The sequence below is a fragment of the Trachemys scripta genome, chromosome 5 (genome assembly GCF_013100865.1).
Source record: "Trachemys scripta elegans isolate TJP31775 chromosome 5, CAS_Tse_1.0, whole genome shotgun sequence".
In the NCBI taxonomy this organism is placed as follows: Eukaryota; Metazoa; Chordata; order Testudines; family Emydidae; genus Trachemys; species Trachemys scripta.
In genome coordinates, this window is record NC_048302.1 from 8,670,646 (window position 1) to 8,698,617 (window position 27,972).

General features: G+C 44.9%; 1 protein-coding gene across 5 annotated transcripts in view; it reads left to right on the forward strand.

Moving 5' to 3' along the window:
- CSGALNACT1 (chondroitin sulfate N-acetylgalactosaminyltransferase 1) overlaps positions 1 to 27,972 on the forward strand; it is a 90,793-nt gene that overhangs the window by 34,791 nt on the left and 28,030 nt on the right. For 2 of the 5 annotated variants that reach the window (XM_034771400.1, XM_034771402.1), the window contains one exon: positions 16,299 to 17,206. In XM_034771400.1, the coding sequence (XP_034627291.1) occupies positions 16,573 to 17,206 (634 nt within the window). In that variant the 5' untranslated portion in view covers positions 16,299 to 16,572. Of the gene's footprint in view, positions 1 to 8,016; positions 8,134 to 13,979; positions 14,111 to 16,298; positions 17,207 to 27,972 lie in introns of those variants that run through there. The other 3 variants (XM_034771399.1, XM_034771403.1, XM_034771401.1) reach the window with 3 other exon arrangements.

The following is a 27,972-nucleotide window of genomic DNA, read 5'->3' on the forward strand; positions in this document are numbered from 1 at the left end:
GCTTTTCATCTATGTATGAATTTTGGAAATACTAACTTACGTATATTTTATTTCAGGAAACTCTTTGTTTTGGAAGGATAAGTGCTCTAAAAAAGTTGGCTTTGTGTCCACTTTGAGTCTGACTTGCTATATAGAACCAAGTCAGGTACCTTTATGGCGGAATTACAAATACCGTGGCATTTTAGCTTGTTACCGAAGTGTGTGTTTGCAACTTTGCATGTAATGCTAAGCATTCATTTTTGTTTGTAATTTAAAGTTGTTGTGAGATGCTGTATTCTTAGGAACCTTTCAGGAAATGTTGATTTGATTGCGGGTCATACTTGTCCTGTTTTCCACAGTTTTACCAAAAAAAAAAAAAAATCCAGCTGTTACTGCAGAGGGGAAGTTGACTCTCTTCCTTTGGGCAAGGAAGTCTTGATTAGTAAAGCAAGATGTCACCTGGATGAATTGCTGATATTTAACTCCGATTCTATGCTGAATTATTAACAGTTTCAAGAGCTTTTTAAAATTCTTTTGTGTAAACTACAGTTATAGATTGGGGGTTTTTTTTAAATGTGGAGACAGATGAAAGCCATTAACTTAGGGAATTACCAAAATCTTGGTGCTCTGCTAGAATTTAAGACCTTTAGGTGACTATAAATTGGTACAGAGGGTTATGCAAGTTTGATCTTGGGTAAAATTTTCAAAAGTACATAAGTGACTTAGCAGCCTAAATCCCATTTTCAAAAGTGACTTAGACCCCTAGGGGAGTCTAAACACTATTGGCTTCCAGTGATACTTAGACTGCTAAGGGCCAGATATTTAGTTGCCTAACTTCCATTGAAATCAATGGGACTTAGGTGCCTACACACCTGTAAAAATCAGGCTTTTACCAAGTCTGTTTTGAAAATGGGACTTAGACACCTAAGTCTAGCTGGTTGAAAATGTCATTGAAATATTTTTCCACCGGAAAATGCCATTTTGTCAAAATTGAGATTTTTTTCCATGAGAAGTGACATTTTGACATCAGAATGAAACATTTTAATTTTTCATTTTGAAATATTTTTCATTTAGAAATTTATTTTATAATATATTATTGTAATTTATAAAATAAAAAATTGAAATTGGAACAAAACGTTTCAATTGCCCCAAAGCAATGATATTTTGTTTGTTTGTTTTATGGGCAATTTTTGAATTTGTTGGTTTTCTGATTCGGAATAAAAACAAGTTTTAAAGAGTCAGAATTTCTCATAGTATGGAAATTCCAAGTTTTGACCAGTTATACTCCTAAATCATTTAAATGCTTTTGAAAACTTTACCTCTAGTTATGCTCTGTGTTGGAAGTGAACTATCAAAGATTTCCTCTACCTAAGGCTGTGCGGGGGGTCGGGGGGGGGGGAGAGGGAGAGAGAGAAAGAAGGAACTGTTTCTTATACATAGGTAGAAGTGACAATATCCTTTTGGAACAAAAATACCCAAAATGGACAGATACACAAATACACAATTTTGAATGGAGAAAACCTCTCTCTCTCCTCCAAACCAACCTTTGCTGATTGGCATTCTCTGACCACCTCTGTGGTTCATCTGTTCTTTCTCCAACAGTTATGAACTAGTCAGTACAGCTTTCCTGTTTCAGCATTGTCATGAAAGTGAGCAGACAATATCTGATTATACTGCTCTACAGCCAAAATGCTTCTGAAATAAATGTAGTCAAACTTTACTAATTCTGGGTCACTGAGAATGAAAATGATGCTTAAAATTGTTGATTGGCTCTAGTTTTCAAGATATGCTATTGGGTCAGTATATACAACCCTTGACTTGGGAATGGCGGAGGATAAGTGAGTTCTAAAGGGAAGGGATCTCAATTTAAACCAGAAATGACTAAAATACATCTTTGACTGGATCTATGAATAAATCTATGACTGGGTTTGGACAGTACTTGCTTTTTAGGCAAAACAATGAATGATGCAATCTGAAGCTGGTATTGCGTCATACATGATATAAATTGCATCATGTTATTCCTAGAAGTCATGGATGATGCAATCATAACGAAGCTTACATCACTCTGCTGAACAAATTGCCCTATATCAGCTCTAGAAATCATACAGTGTCGTGCTCTCTTATTTGTCAGTGTTTGATTTTGCAAAGGGACACATTTCTGTTTAGCCAAAGTGAGCAGAGATGCCTCATACTTGTGTGAACAGTGCAGATAACTTCTGCTATGTTTGTGGTGAAGTGACTTTTGCATCACAAAAGCGCAGTATAACCACTATGGTTAAGAAAGCCTATGACCTTTATTTTGACTGCAAAATTGGAGATCAGGACAAGAGGTGGGCCCCACACATATGCTGCAACACTTGTGCAACATCTATGCCTTTTGCAGTGCCAATGATTTGGAGAGAGTCAACAGATCATACCAGCAATTGTTACTTCTGCATGGTGCCTCCAGTTGGGAAAGGTGTGTCAAAGAAGAAAAAGTGGACTGTGCATTATCCAAACATTCCATCAGCTATACGCCCAGTACCCCACGGAGAAGGACTGCCGGTTCCTGATGCACCAGAATCATTCTCACTTGAGTCAGACGAGGAAGAGGATGAAACTTCTGGTCCTGAACCATCAATGTCACAGGACCCACATTTTCTCCCATCTCCTCCTTTGAACCACACCTCATAACACAAGGTGAACTGAATGACCTTGTCAGGGATTTGGAACTACCCAAGAGTAAGGCAGAGCTGTTAGGCTCCAGACTACAGCAGTGAAATCTCCTGGCAGGTGATGTTAGGGTTTCCATGTTCCGTGACCGTCAAAAGGATCTTGTCCCATTCTTCTTCATGGAAGGTGATCTTATAGCCTGCAACAACATCGATGGTGTGACGGCAGCCCTCAAAATCGTTCATGATCCAGATGAGTGGAGACTGTTCATTTGATTCATCGAAGACGAGTCTTAAAGCTGTTTTACTACATAATGGCAATGTTTTGCCATCAATTCCAGTTGGTCATGCAGTCCATATGAATGAAACCTATGACAACATGAAACAACTTTTGAGGTGCATAAACTATGACCAACATCAGTGGCAGCTTTGTGGCGATTTGAAGGTTGTTGCGCTCTTGCTTGGTCTGCAGACTGGATACACAAAGTACTGCTGTTTTCTCTGTGAATGGGATAGTCATGCAAGAGATTCCCACTACATCAAGAAAGACTGGCCACTCCGACAGTCATTGGCACCTGGGAGGAAAAGTGTTCAGCATCCACCACTTGTTGAATCAAGGAAGATTTTGTTACCACCCTTACACATCAAGCTGGGTCTGATGAAGAACTTTGTCAAGGCCATTGACAAAACACAAGCAGCTTTCAAGTACCTCCGTGGAAATTTTCCACGGTTAAGTGAAGCTAAGGTAAAGGAAGGTGTCTTTGTTGGTCCTCAGATTCGTGAACTTCTTCGAGATGATGCATTTGACCATGCACTGCATGGCAAGGAAAAGACGGCATGGAAAGCCTTCCGGTTAGTGGCAATAAATTTTCTCGGAAACAACAAGGCAGACAACTACAGGTTGTTGGTGGAAAACCTCCTCAAGGCATACAAAAGCCTTGGTTGCAACATGTCACTAAAGATACATTTTTTGCACTCTCATCTAGATTTTTTTTTCCACCGAACTGCGGAGCATTGAGTGACGAGCACGGCGAGCGATTTCACCAGGACATTGCAACAATGGAGAAACGCTATCAGGGCAAATGGAGCCCATCAATGCTTGCAGACTATTGCTGGACAGTGACAAGAGATGCTCCATTTAATGAATACAAGAGACAAGCCAAGAAGCGCCGAGTAGACACTGAATAGGACTAAACTATGTACATAATAGTTTTTTGCCTTTTGTTTCATAATAAATTTTATTTATATAACCCTTTTGCTGATTTTTAAAGTGTTCCATAAACAGGACAGGTGAAATATTATCATGTAAAGCAACCATAAACACATGAAAAGACCTAGGTTTACAATTGATGATTAAAACTCTACTATCTCCACAATATACATAGACATAAAATGTAAAAACTTAAATATCTTAGAAACAGTAGCCAATCAGTTGTTTTAATGGTCATATTTGAATTCAGCACATCAAGATACATAATAAATAGCACATTTTATCTCTGAAGCAGGCGACTTCTCAAAAATTGTAGACCAGTGTTGTTATATGAGCTTTGAAAATAATCTAGAAAAATGACCCAGATGTCATCTGAGAATTCGAGTACTCAAGAGAGAGACTCTGCTGAGCTAAAGTAATGACAAGAAGTTACTAAATATCTGAGCTTTTTATGGCTTCTGCCCTGCCCCTCCCCAACACCTTCCCCATCCTGCTCACAGTGGGAGTGGTGTGGGGAGGCGTAGAAGATAGCTACACTCCCTCTAGTGGCTTTGCACCAGCAGAAATTCCCACTATACAGGGGAAGCTCCAGCTTGTGGACGTATCCTGGAGAACTCAGCCCTGTATCACTATTGTCACTCCTCTATTGTTTGTTTGTAAAAAGGATTTTTAATGAGTATCTAATATAGAATAACGACGTAAATGCTTTTTTCAAGGCAGTTACTTTAATTCCCTGTCTTCAGCTCCAGCTAAAATGTTGATTATGGTGGCATATAATTGAGTGCTATCTGTCACTTCTCTAAACACACTCTAAAAGTGTACCCAGCATTCCACTCTGCATAGAGGGATGGTTCGGTTTTCCTGCTTCTGGGCATGGCTTATGACATACAAGATCTATTCATTTCCATGTGCTGTATGTGCCTTGTTCATCCAAGTATGCAGAAAGGCTTAGATCTTTCTTCTGTAGTTTATCTTCCATCCCAAAATGCACTGAAGTCAATGGGAATATTCACAGGCTTAAAGTTATGTGCGTGCTTAAGTACCTTGCTGAATCAGGGCCTAAACCCTGGCCTTATACATATACTCAGGGTCTATATTTCATCCATGTTCTGGCACAGAACCTTGAACATTTATCTTCTGGTACGTTATGATGTAAAGTTGGCAGAATCCCTAGAACCTCTGGCATAAAATGCACTGACTCAGTATATGCAATTTTTAAAACAATTCTAATTTATTAGTAGTTACAAAAACACTCACTACAAAGAGAAAAATTGGCTATCAACCATGAACAACAAACATGCTTCCCCAGATGGACATTAAGTCCTTCGTTTTCTACAGATCCTATCTCTACCAGGCTTTGCTATTTCTGGTAAGATTAGTCGTTCCACACTGAATTCTGGGTTTCCATCATGCCTGGCTCTTAAAGAGGCCACAAATTTCCTTCCTTGATGGAGTTCATCCAGTCTTTCCCTGTGCCGAATCACACTGTTGAACAAAACCAAAGAACATTTGTGATTGATATCTGGGGGGGAAAAAAACACACCATGGTTGTGCCTTTCTCAAGGCAAAGGGCCACCACCCCTTAAGAGACCAAACTAAAAATATACCTAAAACCTGATCCAGGATGATTCCTTCCCTTAACCAGCAGAGGTAAATTTTGTCTTGTTTGTAAGGTGCCCTATTGCAGCCCCGTCCACAATGACCATCGAAGTCATGTTAGAAGCTCAATTTAGCTTGACTTCAACCCTTTTGTAGCTGGGTGGCCCCGACTTGTGTCCCAAAAGGAATTAGATAACCATGTATTCTCTTTTAACAGAGCAAGAATGATGAAAACCCATCTCTAAGCCTCGGGGTTCTCCTTAAGGTCATTGATATGGTTGGTGTTGTTACAGGAATATTGCTGTGTGCTCTTCCTTTTGTGGGGTGGGGGTAACATTGGCCTGGGGGTTCAGCTCTTCTCCATGGCACACAGATGAGTTGAGGTAGCACCCATGCATTGGCTCCCCCATGTGAAATCTAAAGAAGGGGTCGGCTCTGCAGTTTTCCAACAAGGCAGATGACAGTCAAACGGCAACAGATCAGCCGAATAGTTTGTTAAATTTGGCAACTGCCAAAGGTTTATTAAAATTTACTCCGGGAACAACGCCAGCCAAATGACTGGGCTAAATTCCAGGTCAGTCAAAATCCAGATTGTGAAAAGTTAAGATGATAAATAATGGTTCGCAACAGTTTGGGAACGATCTAGTTATTAGACCCTCCGATGAGAGGTTGTTAATCAGAAATAGGCATTTTATAGAGAGGCACCGTCGTTGTTCCATTCCCATATTTGCTAAGGGCTACAGCGTGAGAGGCATCTCTGAGGCAATCAGCCACACTTTTTATATGTTGTACACGTGTTCCTTGGAGTTGGGGAGAAGATGTGCTCTAACACACTGCATAGTGGCAATGAATGAGGAAATGTGGCTGAAATGAAGAAAGTGGCTGAAACTTCCTGGAAAAAAAATTGACAAGTTTGGTGTAATGATGTAATGCCACACGTGTTCACTGTGGGTATTGAACCTGAGACCTTTGGATCTTTAGGCATGAGCTTCTACTTCTTGAACTAAAATAGCCACCTCTGTTAGCCAATACAGGAGCAGACTTATCAACCTCTGTCTGTGGCTTGGCCTGCACCCGAAGGGAACAGAGCACTACATGAAGTGGGCTGTGTTGGGATTCTCTGGTTTTCAGCTGTTCATGGCTTACTAGGTGGGAGAAGGCTGGCCAAGGCTTAGTTTTTCCAGTGTGAGCAGTGTTCCTCCTAGCCTCCTCCATGTTGCAAAGACAGCTTGGAAGTGGTGCAACTGCCAGGCGATTCCTAAGAACCCCCCGAGGGAATTATGGGAGTTTCCTAGAGAGTGGTGGGAGTTTGACCTCTTTCGCCCACAATTCTCTTAAAAGAACGCCTTAAAATGATGCCTGTTGAAAATCTTCCAAAATACAGCAGGCAAGGAGAGGTGCTGAGACTTATGGGGGACATATCGGGGGGGGCACTGAAGCTCAGTGAGTTTAGCAGAGCGATAGTGTGTCCAGGTGCCTTGTCCACAGTTCAACCTGACGATAGTGGATGCGCCCAACTGTCTGTGCTTTGAGCTGTGAAAAACAGCTGAGTCCTTTACAAATGGCAGCATTCTGGTGTGAAGGGTGTAATTTGGAGGGTGTCATTAAGATAAAATAATAGCTCATTTTGTAAAGTAAAAGGCATGTTGAATTATTTGGGGTGGAGGGACCACACACAGCAGCTAAATGGAAAAACCTTCCGTTTTGGAAGGGTCTGGTTAGGGTTTGAATCATCTCCCCCTAAGCGTTTGTTTTTCTTAGCCTTAATTTTGAATGGCTTGACTTTCACACTTCTTTGCCTTTCAACATTCTAATAATGTTATTTTATCCGGACAGAGTAAATGCTGCAAACAAAAATCTACCTGGATTGTAAGATCACTGGGGCAGGGTCTGTCCTCTTTGTTAACTACCTGTACGGTGCCTAGCACACAGAGGGCCTGATCTTTCATTGATGTTCTATAATAGAAAGAATAACAACACTTTTTTTTTTTCTGGGAATAGTATTTTTTGCTTTTCTTGTGAAAAATGTTTTTGATATTAAAAACAGCTTGTTTATTGAAGGATGTCCAGAACGGTAGCACGTTTGCCCCTTTGCTGCCCGTGTCAGAGAATTGCTTCAAGAAACATTTAGGCTGTATCTCATCTGAGCAGAGAGTGCTCCTGGCCTCAGAACTAGAATCTCCTCTGCAACTCTGTAGCAGACAATGCAGTCGAGATAAAGTTACAGCCCTATCTCACTAATGGGAAACCAATTAAATTAGTAGCACAAGGATATAAAGAGTATTGATGGAAGGAAAAGCAGCATGTTCTACACTGACTTTTTGTGCCTCTCAGAATTAGAAACCCATTGCAGTATGTTGAATTTAAAACCACTGTCTTTACTTCCAGTTTCCTCCCTGGACAAAACCCCACGATAATACTTCCATGGTCAAGGACACACTTGTGGGGATTTTTTGATTGTTTTAAGAACCACATTATATCTTTATTTGGGAGGAAAAGACCAGACCTTAACTGTGACTTATAGGAAGAAAACAAAGTAATTGTGTCTCTGTGGGCGGAGTCAGTTACAGAGCATTTTAACACACAGGCACAAGCAGCAACTTCTCTTTCTCCTTGGGGTTACGAAGGGCAGTGCATAGTTTGTCTCTCTTTGGTGAAGAACTCTAGCTCCAAAGGTTAAGAAGTCTCTGTACAGTAAGTTTTTCTCTTTTCTCCAAGGGTATGGTATGTGCTATTTATACTTCGATTCTGGACAGGTAATTTTCATAACTAGCCTTTATCTGCATTTCAGTGCTCTGATTCCAAACCAAGTGTGGTAGAGTTTGAAGTGTCCAGGGGATCAGGGCTGCGTGTCACTAAGAGATCAGTATTCTTGTGTATAATTTATTTTAGTAACTTTGTACCCCTTATCTAACCTGTCCTACTGCTTTGTGAATAGAGCAATTATTGCTCCAGGGACAAACCTCTCAGAAATTGAAATATGCAGTCAGACCAAAAAACAAAAAAGCTGGAACAGCTGAGAAAACACTTTTTAAAGATGTGGGGGCACTTTCATTTTACATTGTGATGGCAAATGTTCTATTCTGTGTGTTGATGTTATGCAAACTAACCATATTATCTGTATAGTTTCATGAATGCATATGGGGCTTTTGTGGATTGCGCACTAGGAGAAAGGGCCGGGTACAGTGAGGGTACAGTAAATTTATCAAAGGGTTGCCTTCTCTCCCCTGTCTTCTGTTCAAATTCCTACCCCTCACCTCTGGACAGACAATTTAGACAAGGCAGACAAAAAAGACAGGACTCCCTTGGAAGAGACTTGGGGGAAAATCCCTGGTCAGCCAGTTAGAAGAAGTCTGTTAAGATTTTCAGAAGGTTTTCTCACCCAGTGAAGGTACGTTTATGTTCTTTGCTCCCAGAGGGTCTGATTCTGGACTCCTTACTCATAGTGGGTAGCATCTCACTCTGTAGTAGCCCAACTGGCTCCATTTTGCATATGGGCACTGTGCACTGAACTGCTGCATTTTGTTAGAATGTTTTAAAAGTTCAAGCAAAATGCCAAGTGCTTCATAGTCCTAGCCCCTGGAGGTTTGGCTGAATGACATGAGCTGGGAGTTGGGGGACATTATCACTTCCTTCCTGATCTTTTTACTCATAGATACTGACGTATGTGGTTCATCGGTCGAGGTCTCTCACACACACACACAGATTAATCACAGCTTCTCTCATCCCGAGTCCTTTTACCAGGATTTCAGAAGCTTTAGGGGGATAAAGTGAGAGACTAGCAGCAGTCACTTGGGGCAGTGGCGGAGCCGCCAGGGCCCAAGAGCTGTGGTGTGAGCGGCAGTCATTGTAGGAATTACACTGCTGAGCCTGTTAAAATATTTAGCATTCTCTGTGTCCCAGGGGCCAGGAGTCTGCCCTGCCCTGCCCTGCAGATAGCGTTCCATATGTCATTGGATCTTCAGTGGAGCAGCTACAGTTTCACTGGCAGCAATTTCCTCTGGGCTGACTTGACGACTTTGCAGTGATAACACTAGGTCATGTGATAAATTAGTATTCTTTATACTGCAGTAGTACCTAGAGTGACTGATCAGGGCCCCTTTGTGCTAGGGGCGGTACGCCATAATGAGAAGGAGGTCTCTGCCCCAAAGAGCTCACAGTCTAAACTGAGGGGAACCTGCTCACCGGAAGGCACAACGTATACCCCAAACTTGGGGAATTAGAGGCATTTGTACCTCTCATGGAAAAGGAGTTGTAGAGAAGGTGGAGAGGTTGTGGACAGTCCCAGTATATGTGCATGGTTTTCCCAGCAGAATCTCTAAGCCCCCAGCCTGTTCCCAGGGATAGCCATCAGTTCTGTGTGGCCCTCTGGCCCTCTTTGGAGCTGCCATTGACTCTGTTCCATGCTCCTGAGATCTAGCTGTCCCCTCCACCAGTAAGTCCCACTCAGATTTCCACTGGGAACCCTGCTTTCTGTGGAGGGAAGGAAGCCAAGCTGCCCTCCCATTTCCATCCCAAGAACACCCCTCTGGACCCACACAGCCATCCAGAAGGTCTCTGCACCGTTTGGGGACAGCAGGACTGTGGCTGTCCACTCGACCCCGTAATAGACGTTTTGGCATGCAGTTCTCAGTTTGTTTTTCTTTCTGTGATTCCGTGGTTGGTATTTGGAGCCAAAATGCTGATCCGAAATGCATGGCTCTCTACATCGTTTTTAAGCTCCTGAGACAAATCCCTTGTCATTTGAAATGCTTCTAAAACGCCAAATGCTGGAAGGAAGCAACGGGGGTGAGGGGGGGAGGTGTATTACCCAGAATTCCATGGAAACAAAATGTGGCCCAGATTCCGCCACTGAGCAGTGCCTTGTGCCACGAACAGACCCATTGATTATAGTGAGGCTATTTGCAATATAAGGCCCTACTCACGTGGGTGAGGGTGGCTGCATCTGGCCGTGTTCTGAGATGTGTATGGCATGCAAAGTATATGAAAAACACCCAGTAAACTGGCAGATTACTACATCTCTGCTACCATTTAGAATTATGGATTGTGACTCACCTGTACATATATTTTACCTGCTTTAACCTCTCAATATCTCTTAGCTAATAAACCTTCCTTTTCTTTTCTTAGATAATAAAACTTTAGTTACTTTACTATAGAATTGGCTACCGGCGTTGCCTTCGGTGTAAGATCTAGGGTACCAAAATGCTGATCTTCCAGGTCTCGGTTAACAGCACAGAGAAATAGGGAAAATGTTTCTGCATATATTGGGTTAAATTATATTAGAGCATCAACACTTTCATTCACTAGCCATAATCAATGGGATTTCATTAGTGCTGCTTGCTTCAGATAGACTAATATTACCATTGTGCTGTCTGGAGTGCCTACCTCAGGGCAGACTGCCAGAAACAGGACAGACACCCCAAACTGATGGTGTACTCTGTGATTAGATATCACCAAGCCAGTAACAAATGTGAACTCCTGGATCACTGTGACAGTCTTACCACAGAATCAGGTAGTCCCCTTAGACTCTCAGGTCTGTCTTGCCCTCCAGGCAAGCTGGACTATGTGAAAAACGGTTACTTACACCAAAAATCACACTATATTTGGTTGCTCCCAGTCTCAAGAGACCAGCTACTTACCTCAGATCAATTGGTACCCTAGATCTTACACCGAAGACAACGCTGGCAGCCAATTCTATAGTAAAGTAACGAAAGGTTTATTAGCTAAGAAAAGAAAAGGAAGGTTTATTAGCTAAGAGATATTGAGAGGTTAAAGCAGGTAAAATATATGTACAGGTGAGTCACAATCCATAATTCCAAATGGTAGCAGAGATGTAGTAATCTGCCAGTTTCCCAAAAGTCTCTCAGGGCTACCCAGAATAACCCTGTGGATCTCTGTCTTCTCGTTCAGTTAGAATCCAGCCTGTCCCGAGATGAAGCATCTTTCCCTGAATCCATACTTACAGCTTCTTCTCACAGAAAACAAGCTGCCAGGGTCACTACCCACGTGGGCTCTTCCTTTGATGATGGAGAGTGAGGAATGCATTTAGAATCTTTGACCTCCAATCCTCACTTGTTTTGAAATTAGCACTTTTCTGTTAAAATTCTTCATTTGCATTCCACAAGGCTTCTTTCTTGCTTGGTGGGTTATTTAGTTACAGGGGTGTACACAATGTAAATCTTTGCTATTATATTATAACGGGATATAGATAAATGAAAATAATGCCAGTAACATCCCATTAGTTTTCTTGAAGTTTAAACACTAAATACACTTAACAATCACTTTGATCTATACTAATACACAAGTAAATTGGCCTGGGGCTTTGGCATGAGCTGGTACCCGGTCTGCTGGAATCACAAGTACACCGGACCCTCGCTAGAACGCGCATCTATATAGCGCGAATTCGCATATAACATGGTCGCGGCCATGGATCCCAAATTTAATTACTTTAATTGCAATTCATTTGAACGCGGTTAACGCGGTACCGCGCATGGCTCCCAAATCCCGCATTCTAGCAAGGGTCCGGTGTACTTAATACAATTAGATATCAAGCACCACAAACACACAGGCATTCTTATGTCATTTTATGGAAAACCTGAGATTGCAGTGCACATGTCTGCTGCAGCCCAGGCCCCCAGCTGGTGCAAATTTGCATAGCGCCGATGAAATCAGTGGAGCTCTTCTTATTTACACCTGCTGAGGATCTGGCCCTACATGTCTAAGGGTATGTCTACATTGCCGTCAGAGGTGTGATTGGAGGGGTGGGGAGGACTGGCTACCCTCTGTGTTCCTCCTGTCCATATGTGGGTGTTATCGCTGTATGCACCGGAGACATTGCTGCTCCCGTTAGTGAGAGAGGGTGACGCTTCCCCGTTTGATTCCTGGGGGCCTTGAGGCCTGCACTCAGGGTCACCTGACTGTTTCCCCAGCTAGAGACTCTCCATGTTCTGTAATCTGCTACACATCTTGTCCTCCTAGAGATCCCCCGCACAGTTCCTGCTCTAAGCTTGAGGGCTGCTGCCCAGAAAATGGTACCCTGTCACAGAGACAAGCGGGAGGACACTCGTTTCATTTCCTGCTGTCAGCTGTGCAAGCAAGGCAGCAGAACTAGCGCTTGTAGCCTGCAGCCCTTGACTGATCTAATAGGGCTGCTTGAGAAGTTGAGCTAATCAAGGAAGCTGATACATTTAAATGAGCAGATGTGACACGTTGTGGGCGATAGGGGACAGTTGTGTCCCGTCTGTATCCCCCCTCCCACCACCACCACACACACACACTCACTCCCATACAGCACAGGTCAGTGTGATACCACGGTGGAGTTCCCACAGCATCCATTTCTCTCTTGCTATTGGAGTGTCGGTTCAGCGAACAAATCAGTCAGACTACAGAGTATCCTTGAAGTGCATTTAAAGATAGATGTCTGACAAATGAGATTAAAAAATCCAAAAAAAGGAGAGCGGGGAGGAGGGGACCCCCTAGACAAAGAGCTGTATGTTTGAGCAAGCATAGCCATGGATACATATTGGAGGGTCAACACTGGAAGAGCTCTTTAACCAAAGCCCTAGCCTGATGCCTCTTTGAGAACTAAAACGGGGTGTTTATCTAAGACATGGATATGTAATTTCGGTTTATGCTCTGTTAGCACAACTAATCCTTTCACTGAAGTTCAGCGTATGCCAATGCAGTCAATGGACTGATTGTGCGAAGTGAAGCATACGTACACAGCAGTTTTTTATGTACTACATCCTACCATTTCCTGCCCTTGCCTCGCTGCCCACTCCCTCTTGCAATCCTTTGGCCACATACGTTCGAGAGTTAAAAATGCCCAAATTAATTTCTGTGCCTTGAATAGCTCCCTTGCATTTCAGGAGACCCGCTTTCATAGCGCATCTGTAGGAAGCAGCTGCGCTCCAGCCTTTCGCAGAACAAAAGGCAAATTGAAGAGGTAGGCAGTTGACAAATGTGAAAGGAATGAAGAGGTGTTACCATGTTGACAGCACCTAGTACACTATGTGCATTTTCAGTGTGAGTGACGGGAAGTCAATTAAAGAAGAGATTATTATGACCAAGTAAGGATTAGCTGGAGCTGGGTGAGCGGCTCTTGAGAAAAGATCATTGAGAAAAGGCAAGGAGAGTTTGATCCACAAGCTCATCTCCGCACTCTCTTCCTGCTGCTCTGAATGTTTTTGTCTATTGCAACAATTCTCCATTGAAATCACTGGCATTTTGTGGGAAATCTTATAAATATTTTATCAGCAGTTCAGTGTCACTGAATAAGTAGAGCTGTATTTTTACAGCCTTCCCCGCAAACAAACCCACACGCCTAAGTGACACCATACAGCTGTCAAATACTGATTAAAAACTAAAGGGCCAGTCATTTCAGTGGAGAATTGCTGTAGTACAAGGCACCAGGGACAATAGAGAGATGGGAAGCCAAGGTTCATACTACAGGTAGCTTTTGTGTATTTTTTTTTTTTTGTGTGTCTGTGCTTGCAAGACAATTTCACAACCTTCCCATCTGCTTTCTATCCAGGAATGATCATGTGGGAGATGGCTTGAGCAAACAATCCATAAACTCAGCCTGCTGAAAGTCATCTTGAACCAACAGCGTCTTCCTCCATGATTTAAGAGAAGAATGTGTGTACCTAGCTCTTTTAGGTGACCCCCTCAGGTCAGATTGGCAGGAACCTTTGGGGTTTTGTTTTGTTTTTTCCTCCTTCCTCTGTGGCATGGGGTATGGATCCCCTGCTGGCATCTTCTGGGCATATCTCAGCTAATCTATTCTCTGCTGTTGCAGGGACCTTGGGCCTTGGTAGCACCTTGAGCCCTCCTGTTCTCTGTCTGCGGCACACAGTTTAGTTTCCTGAGGACTGAAATGTTTTGGTCTGCTAAATTCTTTGGGCTCAATATAGAGATATGAGGATGAAAGTTAATGGCCTATAGGCTGTGATATGCAGGAGGTTACACTAGGAACCTCCTGACTAGATGATCTGATGGTCCCTTTGGTCTTAAACTTTATGAGCTATGAAACTCACATCCACAGCTTTTTACTCATTGTCCCTTAACGTTTGCTCCTACCTCCTTGTCTCCACCTCCATTATATGTACTGGCCTGATCCAAAGCCCGTTGAAGTCCATAGAAAGAACCCCATTATTTACAGTTGGGTTTGGGTCAAGACCCAGCAATGACTCTAGAAGTTGTATTATTCTCATGACTAAAATATGTTTATCTTGGGATCTGTCATTGTGGGGATATTTGTAGCTAGACTGATGCAGCTGCAAGTAACTGAAGACGTACCACAAGACAGACATGCAAGGGGGTAGGGTTAAGGCTAACTTTGATTTCATGACTTCTGAGAGCTTAGCAATGCAAATGTAGAGTGGAATTTTCAGTAGCTCTCAGCTCTGCTCCCAATGAAGTCAATGGTCAAATAGCAGCAGAGTTAGGCCAACACTGAATGAGTTTGAAAGTCCCATCCATAATCATTTCTTCACATAATTTTTTGTATAGCATTTCCTAGGATTATTTTTTTTAAAGAACAAAATAATCAAAAGATACCTCCATTATTTACTTAGAAAATTTTCTTTAGATACTACAGAATGCCACAAGTGAAACTGAGGCTGCAAGCCTTGCTGTTGATAATGTTATGTACCCTGCACGTAAAATCTGGCCAGATATATCACAGTGCTGAGCTCCTTTGAAAATCTTAATTAGGGACCTGTGTGGGAGCTGAGCTTGCTTGGAAATCTGGTGCCGATTGTGGGTGCTGGGGACTTGAAAATGTGAATTTGTGCTCTTTTGAAAATCTGGCCATGAGATGGCAGCTGCAGGCTTCCTGAAGTGTTTGTAGGATTTAGTAGACTTTCAGGCCCAGACCTTTTGTCCAGTGGGCTTGTCTCCACGGCACAGCAAGGTGCCCTGCTGAAGAGCACCAATGTGTTAAAATCATAGAAGATTAGGGTTGGAAGGGATCTCAGGAGGTCTTCTAGTCCAACCCGCTGCTCAAAGCAGGAACAATCCCCAACTATTTTTTTTGCCCCAGATCCCTAAACAGCCCCCTCCAGGATTGAACTCATAACCCTAAGTTTAGCAGGCCAATGCTCAAACCACTGAGCTATCCCTCCTCCCTATTAGACCCTGCTAGCATGCAGTAAGAGTTCCCTAGTGTGCTTTAACTGGGACTACTCAGTGTGTCTAAAGTTTCATAGAGGTCAACGCGAGAAGGGGCCTTGAGTTCATTAGCTCATCTACTCTGACCTGCACATCCCGGGCCATTGCATTTCACCCAGCTAACTCTGTGTTGAACCCAATGACTTTGGTTAAAATAAAGCAATTTAGTCTTCAGGAGACCGAGAACAGGAGAGACCAAGGTGCAACCAATGCCCAAAGCCCCTGGATGGCAGGGAACTCATGAGGTGAGGCCTGCTCAGATAATCCTAGCAGGTGATCCATGCCTAGGATGACCAGACAACATAAGTGAAAAATCGGGACGGGGTGCAGGGTAATAGGAGCCTATATAAGAAAAAGACCCAAAAATTGGGACTGTCCCTATAAAATCGGGATATCTGGTCACCCTATCCATGCCCCATGCTGCAGAGAAGTGGGGGGAGGAGGGGGAATCCCAAGCTACCACACGTGTATGTGATTTCCAGGGCCAGCGCCTTAGCACCTCACAGATTTAGCATTGTCCACAGCTGACGAGCCCGTCACAGCATTCTGCACTGCTTAGGCAACTCTCCAAGGCACAGCAGGAAATGCTACTGCACATGTGCACACTTACAGTCCTCGTCCCTTCTCGACCACTGCCCAGACTATGTCGCGTATGGATCCATAACTGGCCTTTGTCGCTTGTCTTTCAGGTCACCTTTTGCCGACTACTGCAAGCTGATAAGATAACAATGGGAGTGACTGTGGGGAGTGGCAGGTGTCACTCGGCTCACAGCTTCTCCTTTGCAGCTGGGCTCTTAGCACTGCCAAGTACATGTGAGGCTGCACCTGATACCCGAGCGGAGCATGCACTTTAGAAGGAAGCTGCCAAACCCACTCGTGTACGTACATGCATCTGTTTAGGGGCTCTGTTTGGACACACACAGCAATGTAGGTGCTGACATACCCACGCCTGCTCCCGGAGAGATGATGGTTCGGCGAGGGCTGAGTGCCTGGCTCCCTCGGATGGTCGTTCTGCTTGTGGTGCTCTGCTCTGCCGTGTCCGTCCTCTACATGTTGGCCTGTACGCCGAAGGGCATCGATGAGCAGCTTGCATTCCCCAGGGCCAACAGCCCAACGGGAAAGGAGGGGTACCAGGCCATTCTGCAGGAGCGAGAGGAGCAGCACCGCAATTACATCAACAGCCTCAAGAAGCAAATCGCGCAGCTGAAGGACGAGCTGCAGGAGCGGAGCGAGCAGCTGAAGAGCCTGCAGGACCATGACACTGACTCGCTGGGCCCGGGGCTGGAGCGCAGTAACCCCGAGAAGACCCCCGCCGACCTGCTGGAGTTCCTGCGCTCCCAAATCGACAGAGCTGAGGTGCACGCCGGCGCCAAGTTGCCCACAGAGTACGCGGCTGTGCCCTTCGAGAGCTTCACCCTGCAGAAGGTGTATCAGCTGGAGACGGGGCTGACACGCCACCCCGAGGAGAAACCCGTGAGGAAGGACAAGCGGGACGAGCTGGCGGAGGCTATTGAGTTGGCCCTGGAGACTTTAAACAGCCCAGACAGTGACAGCAACGCAAATCATCACATGTACGCAGCCTCGGACTTCATAGAAGGTTTGTACCTGTGGGAACAGGGCTCCTTGTTAATGAGGGAGTTTGGTGCTGGTGAATGTCTCTAGTGTTCCCATCTGGGTGTCTGTCCATCCTCTGTCTATCCACAGAACACACCACAGCTTCCCAGTGCTATCCCCAGCCAAAGTGCCTCACCCCTGACCTGAAGGGCTACCTCTAGAGATCAGGGGTAATGTAAAGGGCATTTCTACTCTGAAAGGTGACTTCATAAAAATTGCACCTTCCCCCCCCCCATCACAGATCTGCTGTCTGTGTGTATTCCCAGGTTTTTACTCCTGCTAGCACTTCAGAGCAGTGCAGCAAGGGCGAGTGAGCTGGACGCGCTCCTGGCTTGTACATAATCATTAACTGAATTGATAGCTAAATTTCAGAGTTTAAGTCCAGGAGGGATCACCAGATCATCCAGCTTGGCCTCCTGTACATCACAGGCCATCCCCACCCCCACCCAACACCCGCACAGCAAACCCAACAACTGAAAATCAGACCAAAGCATTACAGCCCCCAGGAGACTAAACTATTGTGTGGCACAGGCTGAGAATAGGAGGGACCAAGGCGCACCAATGCCTTAGCTTAGCCCTTTGATCCCAGGTTGAGTTTGCAGGGCTGGCAGCTACAAACCAGCTTTTTACTCATCAATTTGAGATGGTGACTGGGACTGTTTCCCCGCAGGGTGCCACCTGGAACTAGGGTACCACTGAGCCCCCCTGACCCACCAGCCTGAGCTCCCTTTATACTGTATTGTTGTGACCAGCCTGCACTTTCACCAGCACGCATACAGGTAGGGGCACACCCCGCTGCAGTTACATGCAGACGCTGTGATCAGCCCTTCAGGGGAAGGCTCCCAGCTAGGGAACTTCCCAGCTACTCAGGCATGCACCCCCTCTGGAGTATAAACCCAAAACTATACCGTGTTGCGCTGTACAGGGAACTGTACAGTGTAAGCTCATGAAATTCGCCCCCTCCCTCAATGTGGACAAGAAAATACAACAGCTTTGTGCCCCGAATTATGACTCCCACACACTGGTTTTAGACAAAGCAAAAACAAGTTTATGAACTACAAAAGATAGATTTTAAGTGACTATCAGAGATAGCAAACAGATCAAAGCAGATTACCTAGCAAATAAACAAAACATGCAAACTAAGCTTAATATACTACATAGATTGGATTTGAATAACAAATTCTCACCTAAGTGATGATACAAGCAGGCTGCAGATTCTTCAGGGACAAGCTGCACTTGCTTACAGCTTGGAATCCCCAGGTGTGCCATTCACAGGCTAAAAATCCCTTTAACCTGGGTCCAACACTTCCCCCAGTTCAGTCTTTGTTCCTCAGGTGTTTCCAGGAGTTTTCTTGGGTGGAGGCATCTGTGAAGAACCAAGATGATGTCACTCCCCTGCCTCATATAGCTTTTGCATATGGCGGGAAGCCTTTGTTTCAAAGTTTGGTTCCCACGCCAATCAGTGGAAAAATACTGATATCCCAAGATGGAATCCAGCACCAGGTGACCTGGTCACATGTCCCTGTAGTGTCTCAGCATCCATGACTCAGAGGCTGTCTGCAGCCTCCTCAGGAAGGCCCCCAGGTAGGAGATAAGCTTCTCCTAAGGCCTATTGTTTTCCTAATAGCCCTTCCCCACCCAGCTATTCAGAATGAAAGCATCTTGTCTAGTCTAGTGGGTGTTCCCCAGGTGAAAACACATTTGTAATACAGATACATAGTCAATATTCCTAACTTTGGATAAAAAAAAAAAAGTGCCTCTCGAGCTCTCCTTGGTGTAGGGGTCAGAGGAGAGGGTAGCAGCCATGTCAGTGAGTCTGGGGAGGGTGTTCCATGCGTGGGGGACAGTGTGCAGGAAGGAACGGAGAAGCAGCCAAGTCAGCGGTTGAGTGTCATGTCGATTATGGAGCTATAGGGTGACCTGAAAATGAACAAGGGCAAGCTGAGTAGTAAGGGACAGAGCTGCAAATGTCAGACTTGCCGTACTGGGTGAGACCAGTATCCTGTCTCCAACAGGGGCCTGTACCAGAGCTTCAGAGGGAGTGTACAGAACAGGACAGTTGGAGTGATCCACCTCTGTCTTCTCCTCCTGGCTTTGGGCAGGCAGAGATTTAGGGTCACTCCAAGCATGGGGTTGTGTCCCTGACCATCTTGGCTAATAGCCATTGATGGGCCCATCCTCCATGAATTTATCTAGTTCTTTTTTTGAACCCAGTTATACTTTTGGCCTTCACAACATCCCCTGGCAACGAGTTCCACAGATTAATTGTACGTTGTGTGGAAAAGTACTTCCTCTCATTTGTATTAAACCTACTGCCTTTTAATTTCATTGGGTGAGCCTTGGCTTTTGTATTGTAGGACAGGGGAAACAACACTACTCTGTTCATTTTTCCACCCATTCATGGTTTTATAGAAGGGCCCTGAAGTCAAATAAAAGATCTGTGGCTAATGTGCCAAGTCCATTCCCCAGCCATTACATCACTAGGGTCATTTAAAACTAGGGTGTGGGGCCTATGCAGCTGTGACTGGATCTCTGGGATCTATACTGCTTACGTTCGGAGTGGGATACAGCTAGCATGACAAGACCTGTTCATTACTAGAACTGACTGGGCTCTATATAGGGTGACCAGACCGCAAATGTGAAAAATCAGGACGGGGGTGGGGGGTAATAGGAGCCTATATAAGAAAAAGACCCAAAAATCGGGACTGTCCCTATAAAATCAGAACATCTGATCACCCTAGCTCTATAGGTATTGTTTGATATTATATAAAGGTCCAACCAGTTTTTGCAGTTGTGGTGCCTGCACACAGCAGGCATGAACACACAGCACATGTGAACACACAGATGTCCTTGCAGGTATTTGGGTTCTCTGTCAGCCTCCTTTCCGTCTGTGCTCTGCTGAACACCTTTCCGTCAGCTGCTCGGATAGACCATCAGCTTTCTTTTTTGATTCCATCCCTAGCTGTGTCTCAGGCTGGCATTTTAGGCCCCTCTACACTACAGACATTGCCATGTGGGGGGAACTGTGTACTTTGCTGGAGCCTGCGTGAATGTACAAGAGGGACAGGTAGAGCAGTGCCCATGCTGTGGTGCACAAATCTGATTGGGAAGCCTGCCGGAGTAGCACAGCATATCTCAGAACAGGAAGTCGCACCTGGCAAGGATCTGTGTCGGTGCTCTGGGCTGTGTGCCGCCAGCTGAGTGTCACTGCGTGTTATATTGACAGTGAGGCGTGGTAGAAAAAGGAAGAGTTGGCAGTGCTAGAAAGCAACCTCAACACTGGTAATACAGTAGCCCTGGATTCACTTCATTTGTGTGCCTGCATTCCCCTTTTTCTGTTCGATGCCAGTAGCTGTAAAGGAGATTTAAGATGCATGGCTAATTAATCCAGCTGAATTTAAGATAAAGGAGGAAATTTATCTCCTTGCTCTTCTGGTAGTTCGGTTGCAGGCTTCTAGCTGACATTTGGCGAGAGTGCGATATGCCTGCCTTTTCCAGCGGGACCACTATGTCCCTGCATCTTGCAGGATAGGAATGCAGATTCAAGAGCACCTTTGTGGGGTCCCTGCCTCTCGGTTGAATAGCTTATGAACCCTACGGCCTTTGGGTACTAAGGAATGCTTTCTTCATCTGATCCCAATTAGCAAAGGCAAGGCTAACACGTTCTCTGGGGTGGTGGAGGCAACCCGTCTCTGCTTCAGTCATTGGTCAGTTGTTACTTTCTCAGCTGCCTCCCCACTGCCGGAGCCTTTCACCACTGCCTCACTACTACTGGAGCCTTTCCCCACTGCCTTCTCCCAGCCAGAGCCCTTTCCTGCTGCCAGAGTCTCTCACTGCAACAGGGAAAGGCTCCAGCAGCGGAGAGGCAGTGAGATGCTACACTGCTAAAAATAGCAATGTCGCTGTGGGAGGCACTGTTTGGGCGTGTAGAGCACTGTGTAGGATATATACCCTGGGGATCAGGCATGTAGGGCCCTCTGCTCTACTCTACTCTAGTCACGTAATCCATAGCTCACTATCTACAGTGCTATTTGCACCCGGGCTCGTTGGGAGTGCGGTGTCTGTACTCCACATGCTGCCATACGTGTAGACGTACCTTGGGTTACTTGTTTCTCACCCTGCACCCTCCAGATCCCCAGCCTATTGTTTAATAATATAAAATATATGGTGATGATTTATTCTTTGTATTGCCATCACGCCTAGGAGCGCCAGCCATGGACCAGGACTCCACTGTGCTGGGTGCTGTACGAACATAGAAATAGCTAGATATCAATAATATGGTTCTTATCGTGTGCATGAGATAACATGTAGAAAAAGAGAAATCGAGAGCCAACGTATTCTTGGGATAGACTAGAACAAAACGTCATGAAACTCTTTTGCCCAAAACCACTATCGGTATAAAAATTCAGACTGGCTACTAGAGATGATCCAGGCCAGAGTCTCTGCTGATGTGAACAGGTGCAGCTCCACTGGTATCCTGGGAAGCAAACCCATTTGTGCCTGCTGAGGATCGGTCGGCTGGCTTATTTATGGTATACCAGTGATTACCTCGAATTCTAGAGCATGCCAAAGCTGCAGGGGAACTGCCTCTCTGTTGGGGAGGGGGAGATGATTAGTAATGATTTATTATTTATTTGTATTACCGGAGCACCCAAGAATCCCAGCCCTGGGCCAGGACCCCATCGTGCGAGGCAAAGCGATGGTATAAAGCCGCTGGCTCCCTGAAGTCACCTCAGAGGGCCAGGGCCAGTTGCAGTGGTGTAACTCAGCCAGGCCTCGGTCTTGTGCTGGCTCCCTGCTCAGAGGTGAAGTTCCCCCCTTTGGCCAGTGTCCTGTTCGGTTGGTGCAGGTTTGCTTGGCCTCTATGCAGGCTGTGCAAGATCAGGAAGGCGCCCTCTCCCACACTGCAGGGCGGCAGAAGGGCAGAGCAGACTCAAACCCACAGCAAGTAACGGGAGCTACTGTACTGGTAGCATCATTCATTTGTCCTAGCGAAGCCATGAATGAGCCCATTGGCCAGGCAGGAGCCCAGGGGTGAAAAAACCCTCTTCTTCCTGCTTCCTAGCAAGACAGCAGCATGTTAGCCTGCATCTCCAGCACCAAATCACTGCTCCAGGTTAGTTCTGGGGCCTGGCTTGGCTGCACAAATGGAGCACTCAGGGCGGACTGAGGAGCATATTTGTGTGCAGAACTACTTGGAAAGTCCCTGATATCTCCCTTCTCTCTCTCTCTCTCTCTCTCCATCCTTCAAGAATGAAAAAATGTAATTCAAGCTGCCCAAAAATCAATGGCCCGATATCTCTTAAAGGGGGAAAGGGAGGGGAGCTGGTGTGCCACTTTTCCATCTCAAGTACCTTGCTACAGAACTTGATTTGGAGGCAGCAGACCTTGCTGCAGCCCACAGGAGACTTCAATAACCAGCTAGAGTCACCTGTACGTTCTCGCTGCTCCGTGCCACTCTGGCTGCACAAAGCAGGAGTGAACAGGGTTTATGTGGCCAGTCAAGCCAGGTTTATAGCTGCTTTGTGTCTCTGGAGCAATTCAAAGCAGCTGGAGCCTGCCAGTGAATCTGGCGCATTATTGCACCGATAATGACACTTAACGCTTTTTGTCTTCAAACTGCTTCAAAAACACCAAGGAATGAACCATCTCAGCCCCCTCTGTGGCAGGGTAGGAAGGGTTCTTCTCCCCACCTGACAGCGGGGCAAATGGAGGCAGATAGTTCAACGTGTCCAAGGCAGCAGGGTGAATTGGTGACAGATCCAGGATTAGAATTCAGGGGTTCCTACTCTTGTGCTCGGGCCTCTGGATGCCATGGGGGAAATCTTGCCCCCCATTGAAGTCAGTGGGAATTTTGCCATTTGTTTCAGTAGGGCCGGAGTTTCACCCCTTTCTCTAGGTTATGTGGGCCCAGATTCAGCAAAGCACATACTTAAATCCTACTGATTTAGGCACTTTGCTGAATCTGGGCCTTAATGTCACATCAGACGATCTAAAGAAACCTTGATTCATTGACTCTTGGGAGCTGTTTTTACAGCTGGTATCCGTCACCTTGCTTGGCCACACAGGACCCAATCAATGATTTACAGCAATTGAAAGGTGATAACTTCATCAGGATGTCTCTCAGTTCATTCCCTCTCTTCTCTTTCATATTTCTGTTACTGAAGGAGGGAGTTTGTCCAAGCAGCTCATTAAATTAAAACATTTGATGGAAATGTTTCTGCTGCGTGGTTTGGATGTTTTAAAATAAATTCGTACAGCCTCCTCCTCAGTTCCTAGACAGAACCACTTGTGTTTGGAATCTGCATGCAACACAACTTCCTGGTGTTTTGGAGTTAAACTCCTTCTCTGCAGCTTTGCTGTAGCGCGAGAATACTTTCCAAAAGTCCAGACAGTTTGACTTCAGTAGTGATATTTGGCAGCGGTTGGAATTTTCCATTTTTCTTGTTCAAAAATGAAAGAGAACCGTACCTCCTCTCGTCTGCTAGTCATTTAGCCTTTGTAGTTGCTGTCTGCTATCTTCATCTTTTCACACACAGACTCATGTTGTCTGCTTGTTACAATTCTCTATCTTTTTCTCTTGTGTTCATTGGTTTTCTGCCATGTTTTGGAGTGCTAAGAGGTGACAGTGAAAATTACCATATGGATCATAAACCTTTAATGTGTGTAGCATAAGCATGCAAAGGCATCTTCCCGTTGGGCCAGAGTGAGTCCAGCCAATATGAGTTAATGAGAAACCTGTTGCTCAGTAGGGCAGGGCAAAATTCAGGGTCAGCTTGTTAATTTGCACAGTGGGTAGTGAAACTGAAAATATTTATAAATCATTCTCCTTCCTGGAGGAAGTAGCTAAGAATAGCTATGACACCATCCTAAAACAGTGTGAGCACTCTGGTCCAAAGGAAAAAGTACTAACTCAATGGCCATGCTTTTATTGAAGGGGGCAGAGGCCCACAAAAAGCCCAGAACCCCTTAAAAATGCACTTGCTGAATGAGCAGAGCATTGTGACTTTGTCCTCAGGCAGAAAGGCCATAAGTGATTGTCTAGTAGCTGGGATTTTAAACAAGAAAGTCTCCAGCAAGTCCAGTTAACATCTGAGCTCACTCTAGAACAGGTGAGAAGGCAGGGTGAGCTAGTGAAAATGCATCACAAACACCCTGGGACTCTTATAGAGGAGTGAGTTTCTGCCTGAAGGGATTGGAATCTTCTCTGACTAGCACTGAGTTGAGGGAACGTGTGAGGAAGAACATATGTAAGGTTAATATACGTTCTGAAAACATTTGAGATTGTAGGGAGAAATGTAAGCCACAACAAACCCAATTATGGCTCTGAGGGCATGCAACAGTAAAAGAGGAGTTAGCTTAGGTCCAGAGAAAGGTAAAGCCAAGTATGTTTCCATTGATATCAGTAGAGCCTAAGCCCATTTTTAAGTGCTTTGCTGAACTGGGGGTATAACTTTCTTGCGCTGAGGTTATTTTGTTAGGATTCTGTGATTGTATTGGGGTTAGCCCTGGAAGGCAGCACCCGGACTGTTAACTATTATAACGAAAGCAAGTTTGTCTGAGCTGCAGTACAGAGAGCAGGTCCTTTCCACTTCCACAGCGTGTCTGCACAGTTAGTTCACATAAACTCTGATATTTTTCTCCACAGTCCTAGCTTCTCACAACCCACTATTCCAATTTATTTTTCATCTCCCCATCTGTTTCCCATTAGATTCCAGTTTCTCTCCCCCCCGCATCCCCAAGCTCCTGTTTGTCCAGTCCAAATGAGGCTTCCAAGACTCTTCCCTGAGCCCCTATGTTTAACAAAGGGGCCAATCCTTTGTCTTGAAAAACCTGGGACTAATTTGCTTTGGCAGATTACTCCAAGCATTCTGGCAAATCTCAAACATGCTGCTTTGGAAACCAGCAGACATTCTGAAACTAGTTAATGCATTGACAGCAGCAAAAATAACGGATTATCCTGTTCAGATATCATAGCTGCTGTCTAAGTTTTACAAAACTTGGTACTTTCTTGGAGAAACTTTTAAAGCAATTTTTTTTTAGCAAGACTTGTTTGTAGACACAGCTCATTTTCAGTACATTCAAACCCACTTGTCGTACACTTTTGAGTCACAGAACTTGTTAAAAAGGTTTTTGATGGTTTTAGGCATTGTAATGGCAATGAAGGAATTCCTCAGGCAGGGCCGGCTCTAGGCACCAGCAAAACAAGCTGGTGCTTGGGGGGGCACATTTTTAGGGGCGGCATTCTGGCACGGGCCATGCCGCCCCTAAAAATGTGCCCCGGCCGCCCTAACTCACCTCCGCTGCAGCCGCTCGCCGCAGCTGCTCGGAATCTCCCCCTCCCTCCCGGGTTTGAGAGCCTGGGAGGGTGTGGGAGCAGCGGTGCACGAATCAGCTGTTTTGCGCGCCGCAGCCGCTCGGGATCTCCCCCTCCCTCCTAGGCTTGAGAGCCTCGGGGGAGGAGGCAGGGCTGGGGATTTGGGGAAGGGGCGGAGTTGAGGCGGGGCCGGGGGTGGGGTAAGAAAAAAACGGGGGGGTGGCCAAAATTGTTTTTGCTTGGGGCGGCAAAAATCCGAGAGCCGGCCCTGTCCTCAGGGAATTCAAGGAGTCATAGTACTGAAGCATAAGGGTGTTCTTGTGTTTACATCACTAGATTGTGACTGAGGAGAGGTAGGTTCAGCTCCCAGCCTTCCCGCTGTGTGACCGTGGGCAAATTACTTAATCTCCCTGTAACTGAGTTTCCCAGCTATAAAGTGGGAATCATATTTCCTTCATCTATTTAGGCTCTAATCCTGCAAAGAATCATGCATTATGGGCTTAATTTAACACACTCTGATTAGTGCCATTGACTTCAACAGAACTATGCTCATGCATAATTTTTGCAGGATGGGTAAGCTTGGATTGTAAACTCCTTGATAGCAGGATGTGTTTTACTGTGTACAGCACCTAACACAATGGGGTCCTGGTCGCTGTTGGGGCCTGTAAATTCTACTGTAATACAAGTCATCAACAACAACAATAATGAGATACAAAAATTGGCATCTAGTTGCATGATAAAGCACCCTTCTTTCCATATTAGTGAACTGCTTACCCAGGGAAAACAAATAGCAGGATAGTTACTGTTTGGCTGGAGTAGAAAAGCATGCAAAGATCTAATGGAAAATTTTAGATGGCTAAATTGTAACAAACAATATAATTTAAGCCTTATTTGCTATTAGAAGTATCTATTTTTCAAATGTATGCAATGTGCTATCAGCATCTCACTCCAATCAAGATTTAAAAAACCCAAACTAATTAAATTTACATAATGTTTAAAAACTAAAGAAAAAAAACAGACACTAAAGGACCACCTTCCCTCTGATTCCTAATTAAAGCCTTCTTTCTCGAGCCATCCCTTCAGAAAAAGCCTAAATAAATAGATGCACCTTGAAGCATACTCAAAATATCAACAAACTCTGCACCAGAATAAGGGAGGAAGGAAATTCCAGAGTCACAGAACCTCCATTGATTCTACCTGAATCCCACCTCTCAGACATATATATCCAGGAACTATAAACTCAAGCCATTCAGGTGATCTCAGCTGGTCAGCTAAGGCACTGAGAGAGAAGAGAGGCAGTTTCTAAGATATCCAGAGCCCAAACAATACAAGACTTTATAGATCAAAACTCACCTTGAAATGATTAACTTAATGAAGTGGCTGAGCTGTTAACAAAAACATGAAACTTCTCATTGAAATCAGCTACTACCCTGGAGGGGAGCAAATGCTGAAACTCTTTATTTCTAAAAAGGGTCTGGGGTGATCTAGGGATTATAGGCCAGTAAATCATTCTTTTGTACCCAGTAAATTAGCTGAGATTATAATTAAAAATACATTGATAAAATACCTAGACGACGATGATACAGTGGGGATAACCCAGCACAGCGCCTGCCACAGAAAATCATGCCTCACTAATCTATTAGAATTCTCTGAACATGTCCATAAAATCAGAGATAAAGGACAAGCAGTTACCATCATTTATTAGGGCTTTTAAAAAAACTGTGACAAAGTCTCTCACAAGAGGGTATCAAGGAAACTAAGTAACCATGGGGGCGAGAGGGGAAAAATACCATTTGTTATGGATCAGACATTGGCTAGGAGACAGAAAACAGAGAGTGCTAAGAAATGGTCATTTGGATAAGGTCATTCATACCAAGATCAAAAAAGAAGGAAACCCCTTTTCCTTGATTTCTTGCAGACCTGCATTTAACTGTGCATTCTGCTAGCCCCTGGAGTTCCTGTGAGAGGCAGAGAAATCCAACTATACTCTTCTGTGGATTATAATTGCTAGGATATTTGTTGCGGCTTTCAAACTGAATTTAAGAAGTGGGTCTGAGAGAGAATAATTAAAATGCCAATGAACCTGAGTAGGACAAAGTGGTTTGCTCAAACACCCAATGTGGGGGTGGGAGTGTCATTCTTAATGGATGAATTCTAAGGCCTGTGGGCCACCTACAGCCCACAAGTCCTTGGAACAGGCCTTTGAGTGGTGCATTGGCCTTGTGCTGGCTCCTCGGCAACAGGCTGAATTTCACCCATTAAGTACCTAAAAAGTAACTTTCCTGCAGGAACCTAATAATGCACTCCGAGCATTGGGAAATTGCCATATGATATTCGGATGCTGTTAGGAGCGAGACAGGTGCTTTGGCACCATACGTAGTGGTTTATTGAGACCCATCAAGTGAGGTAAAGAACAAATCATGTCAAACCAA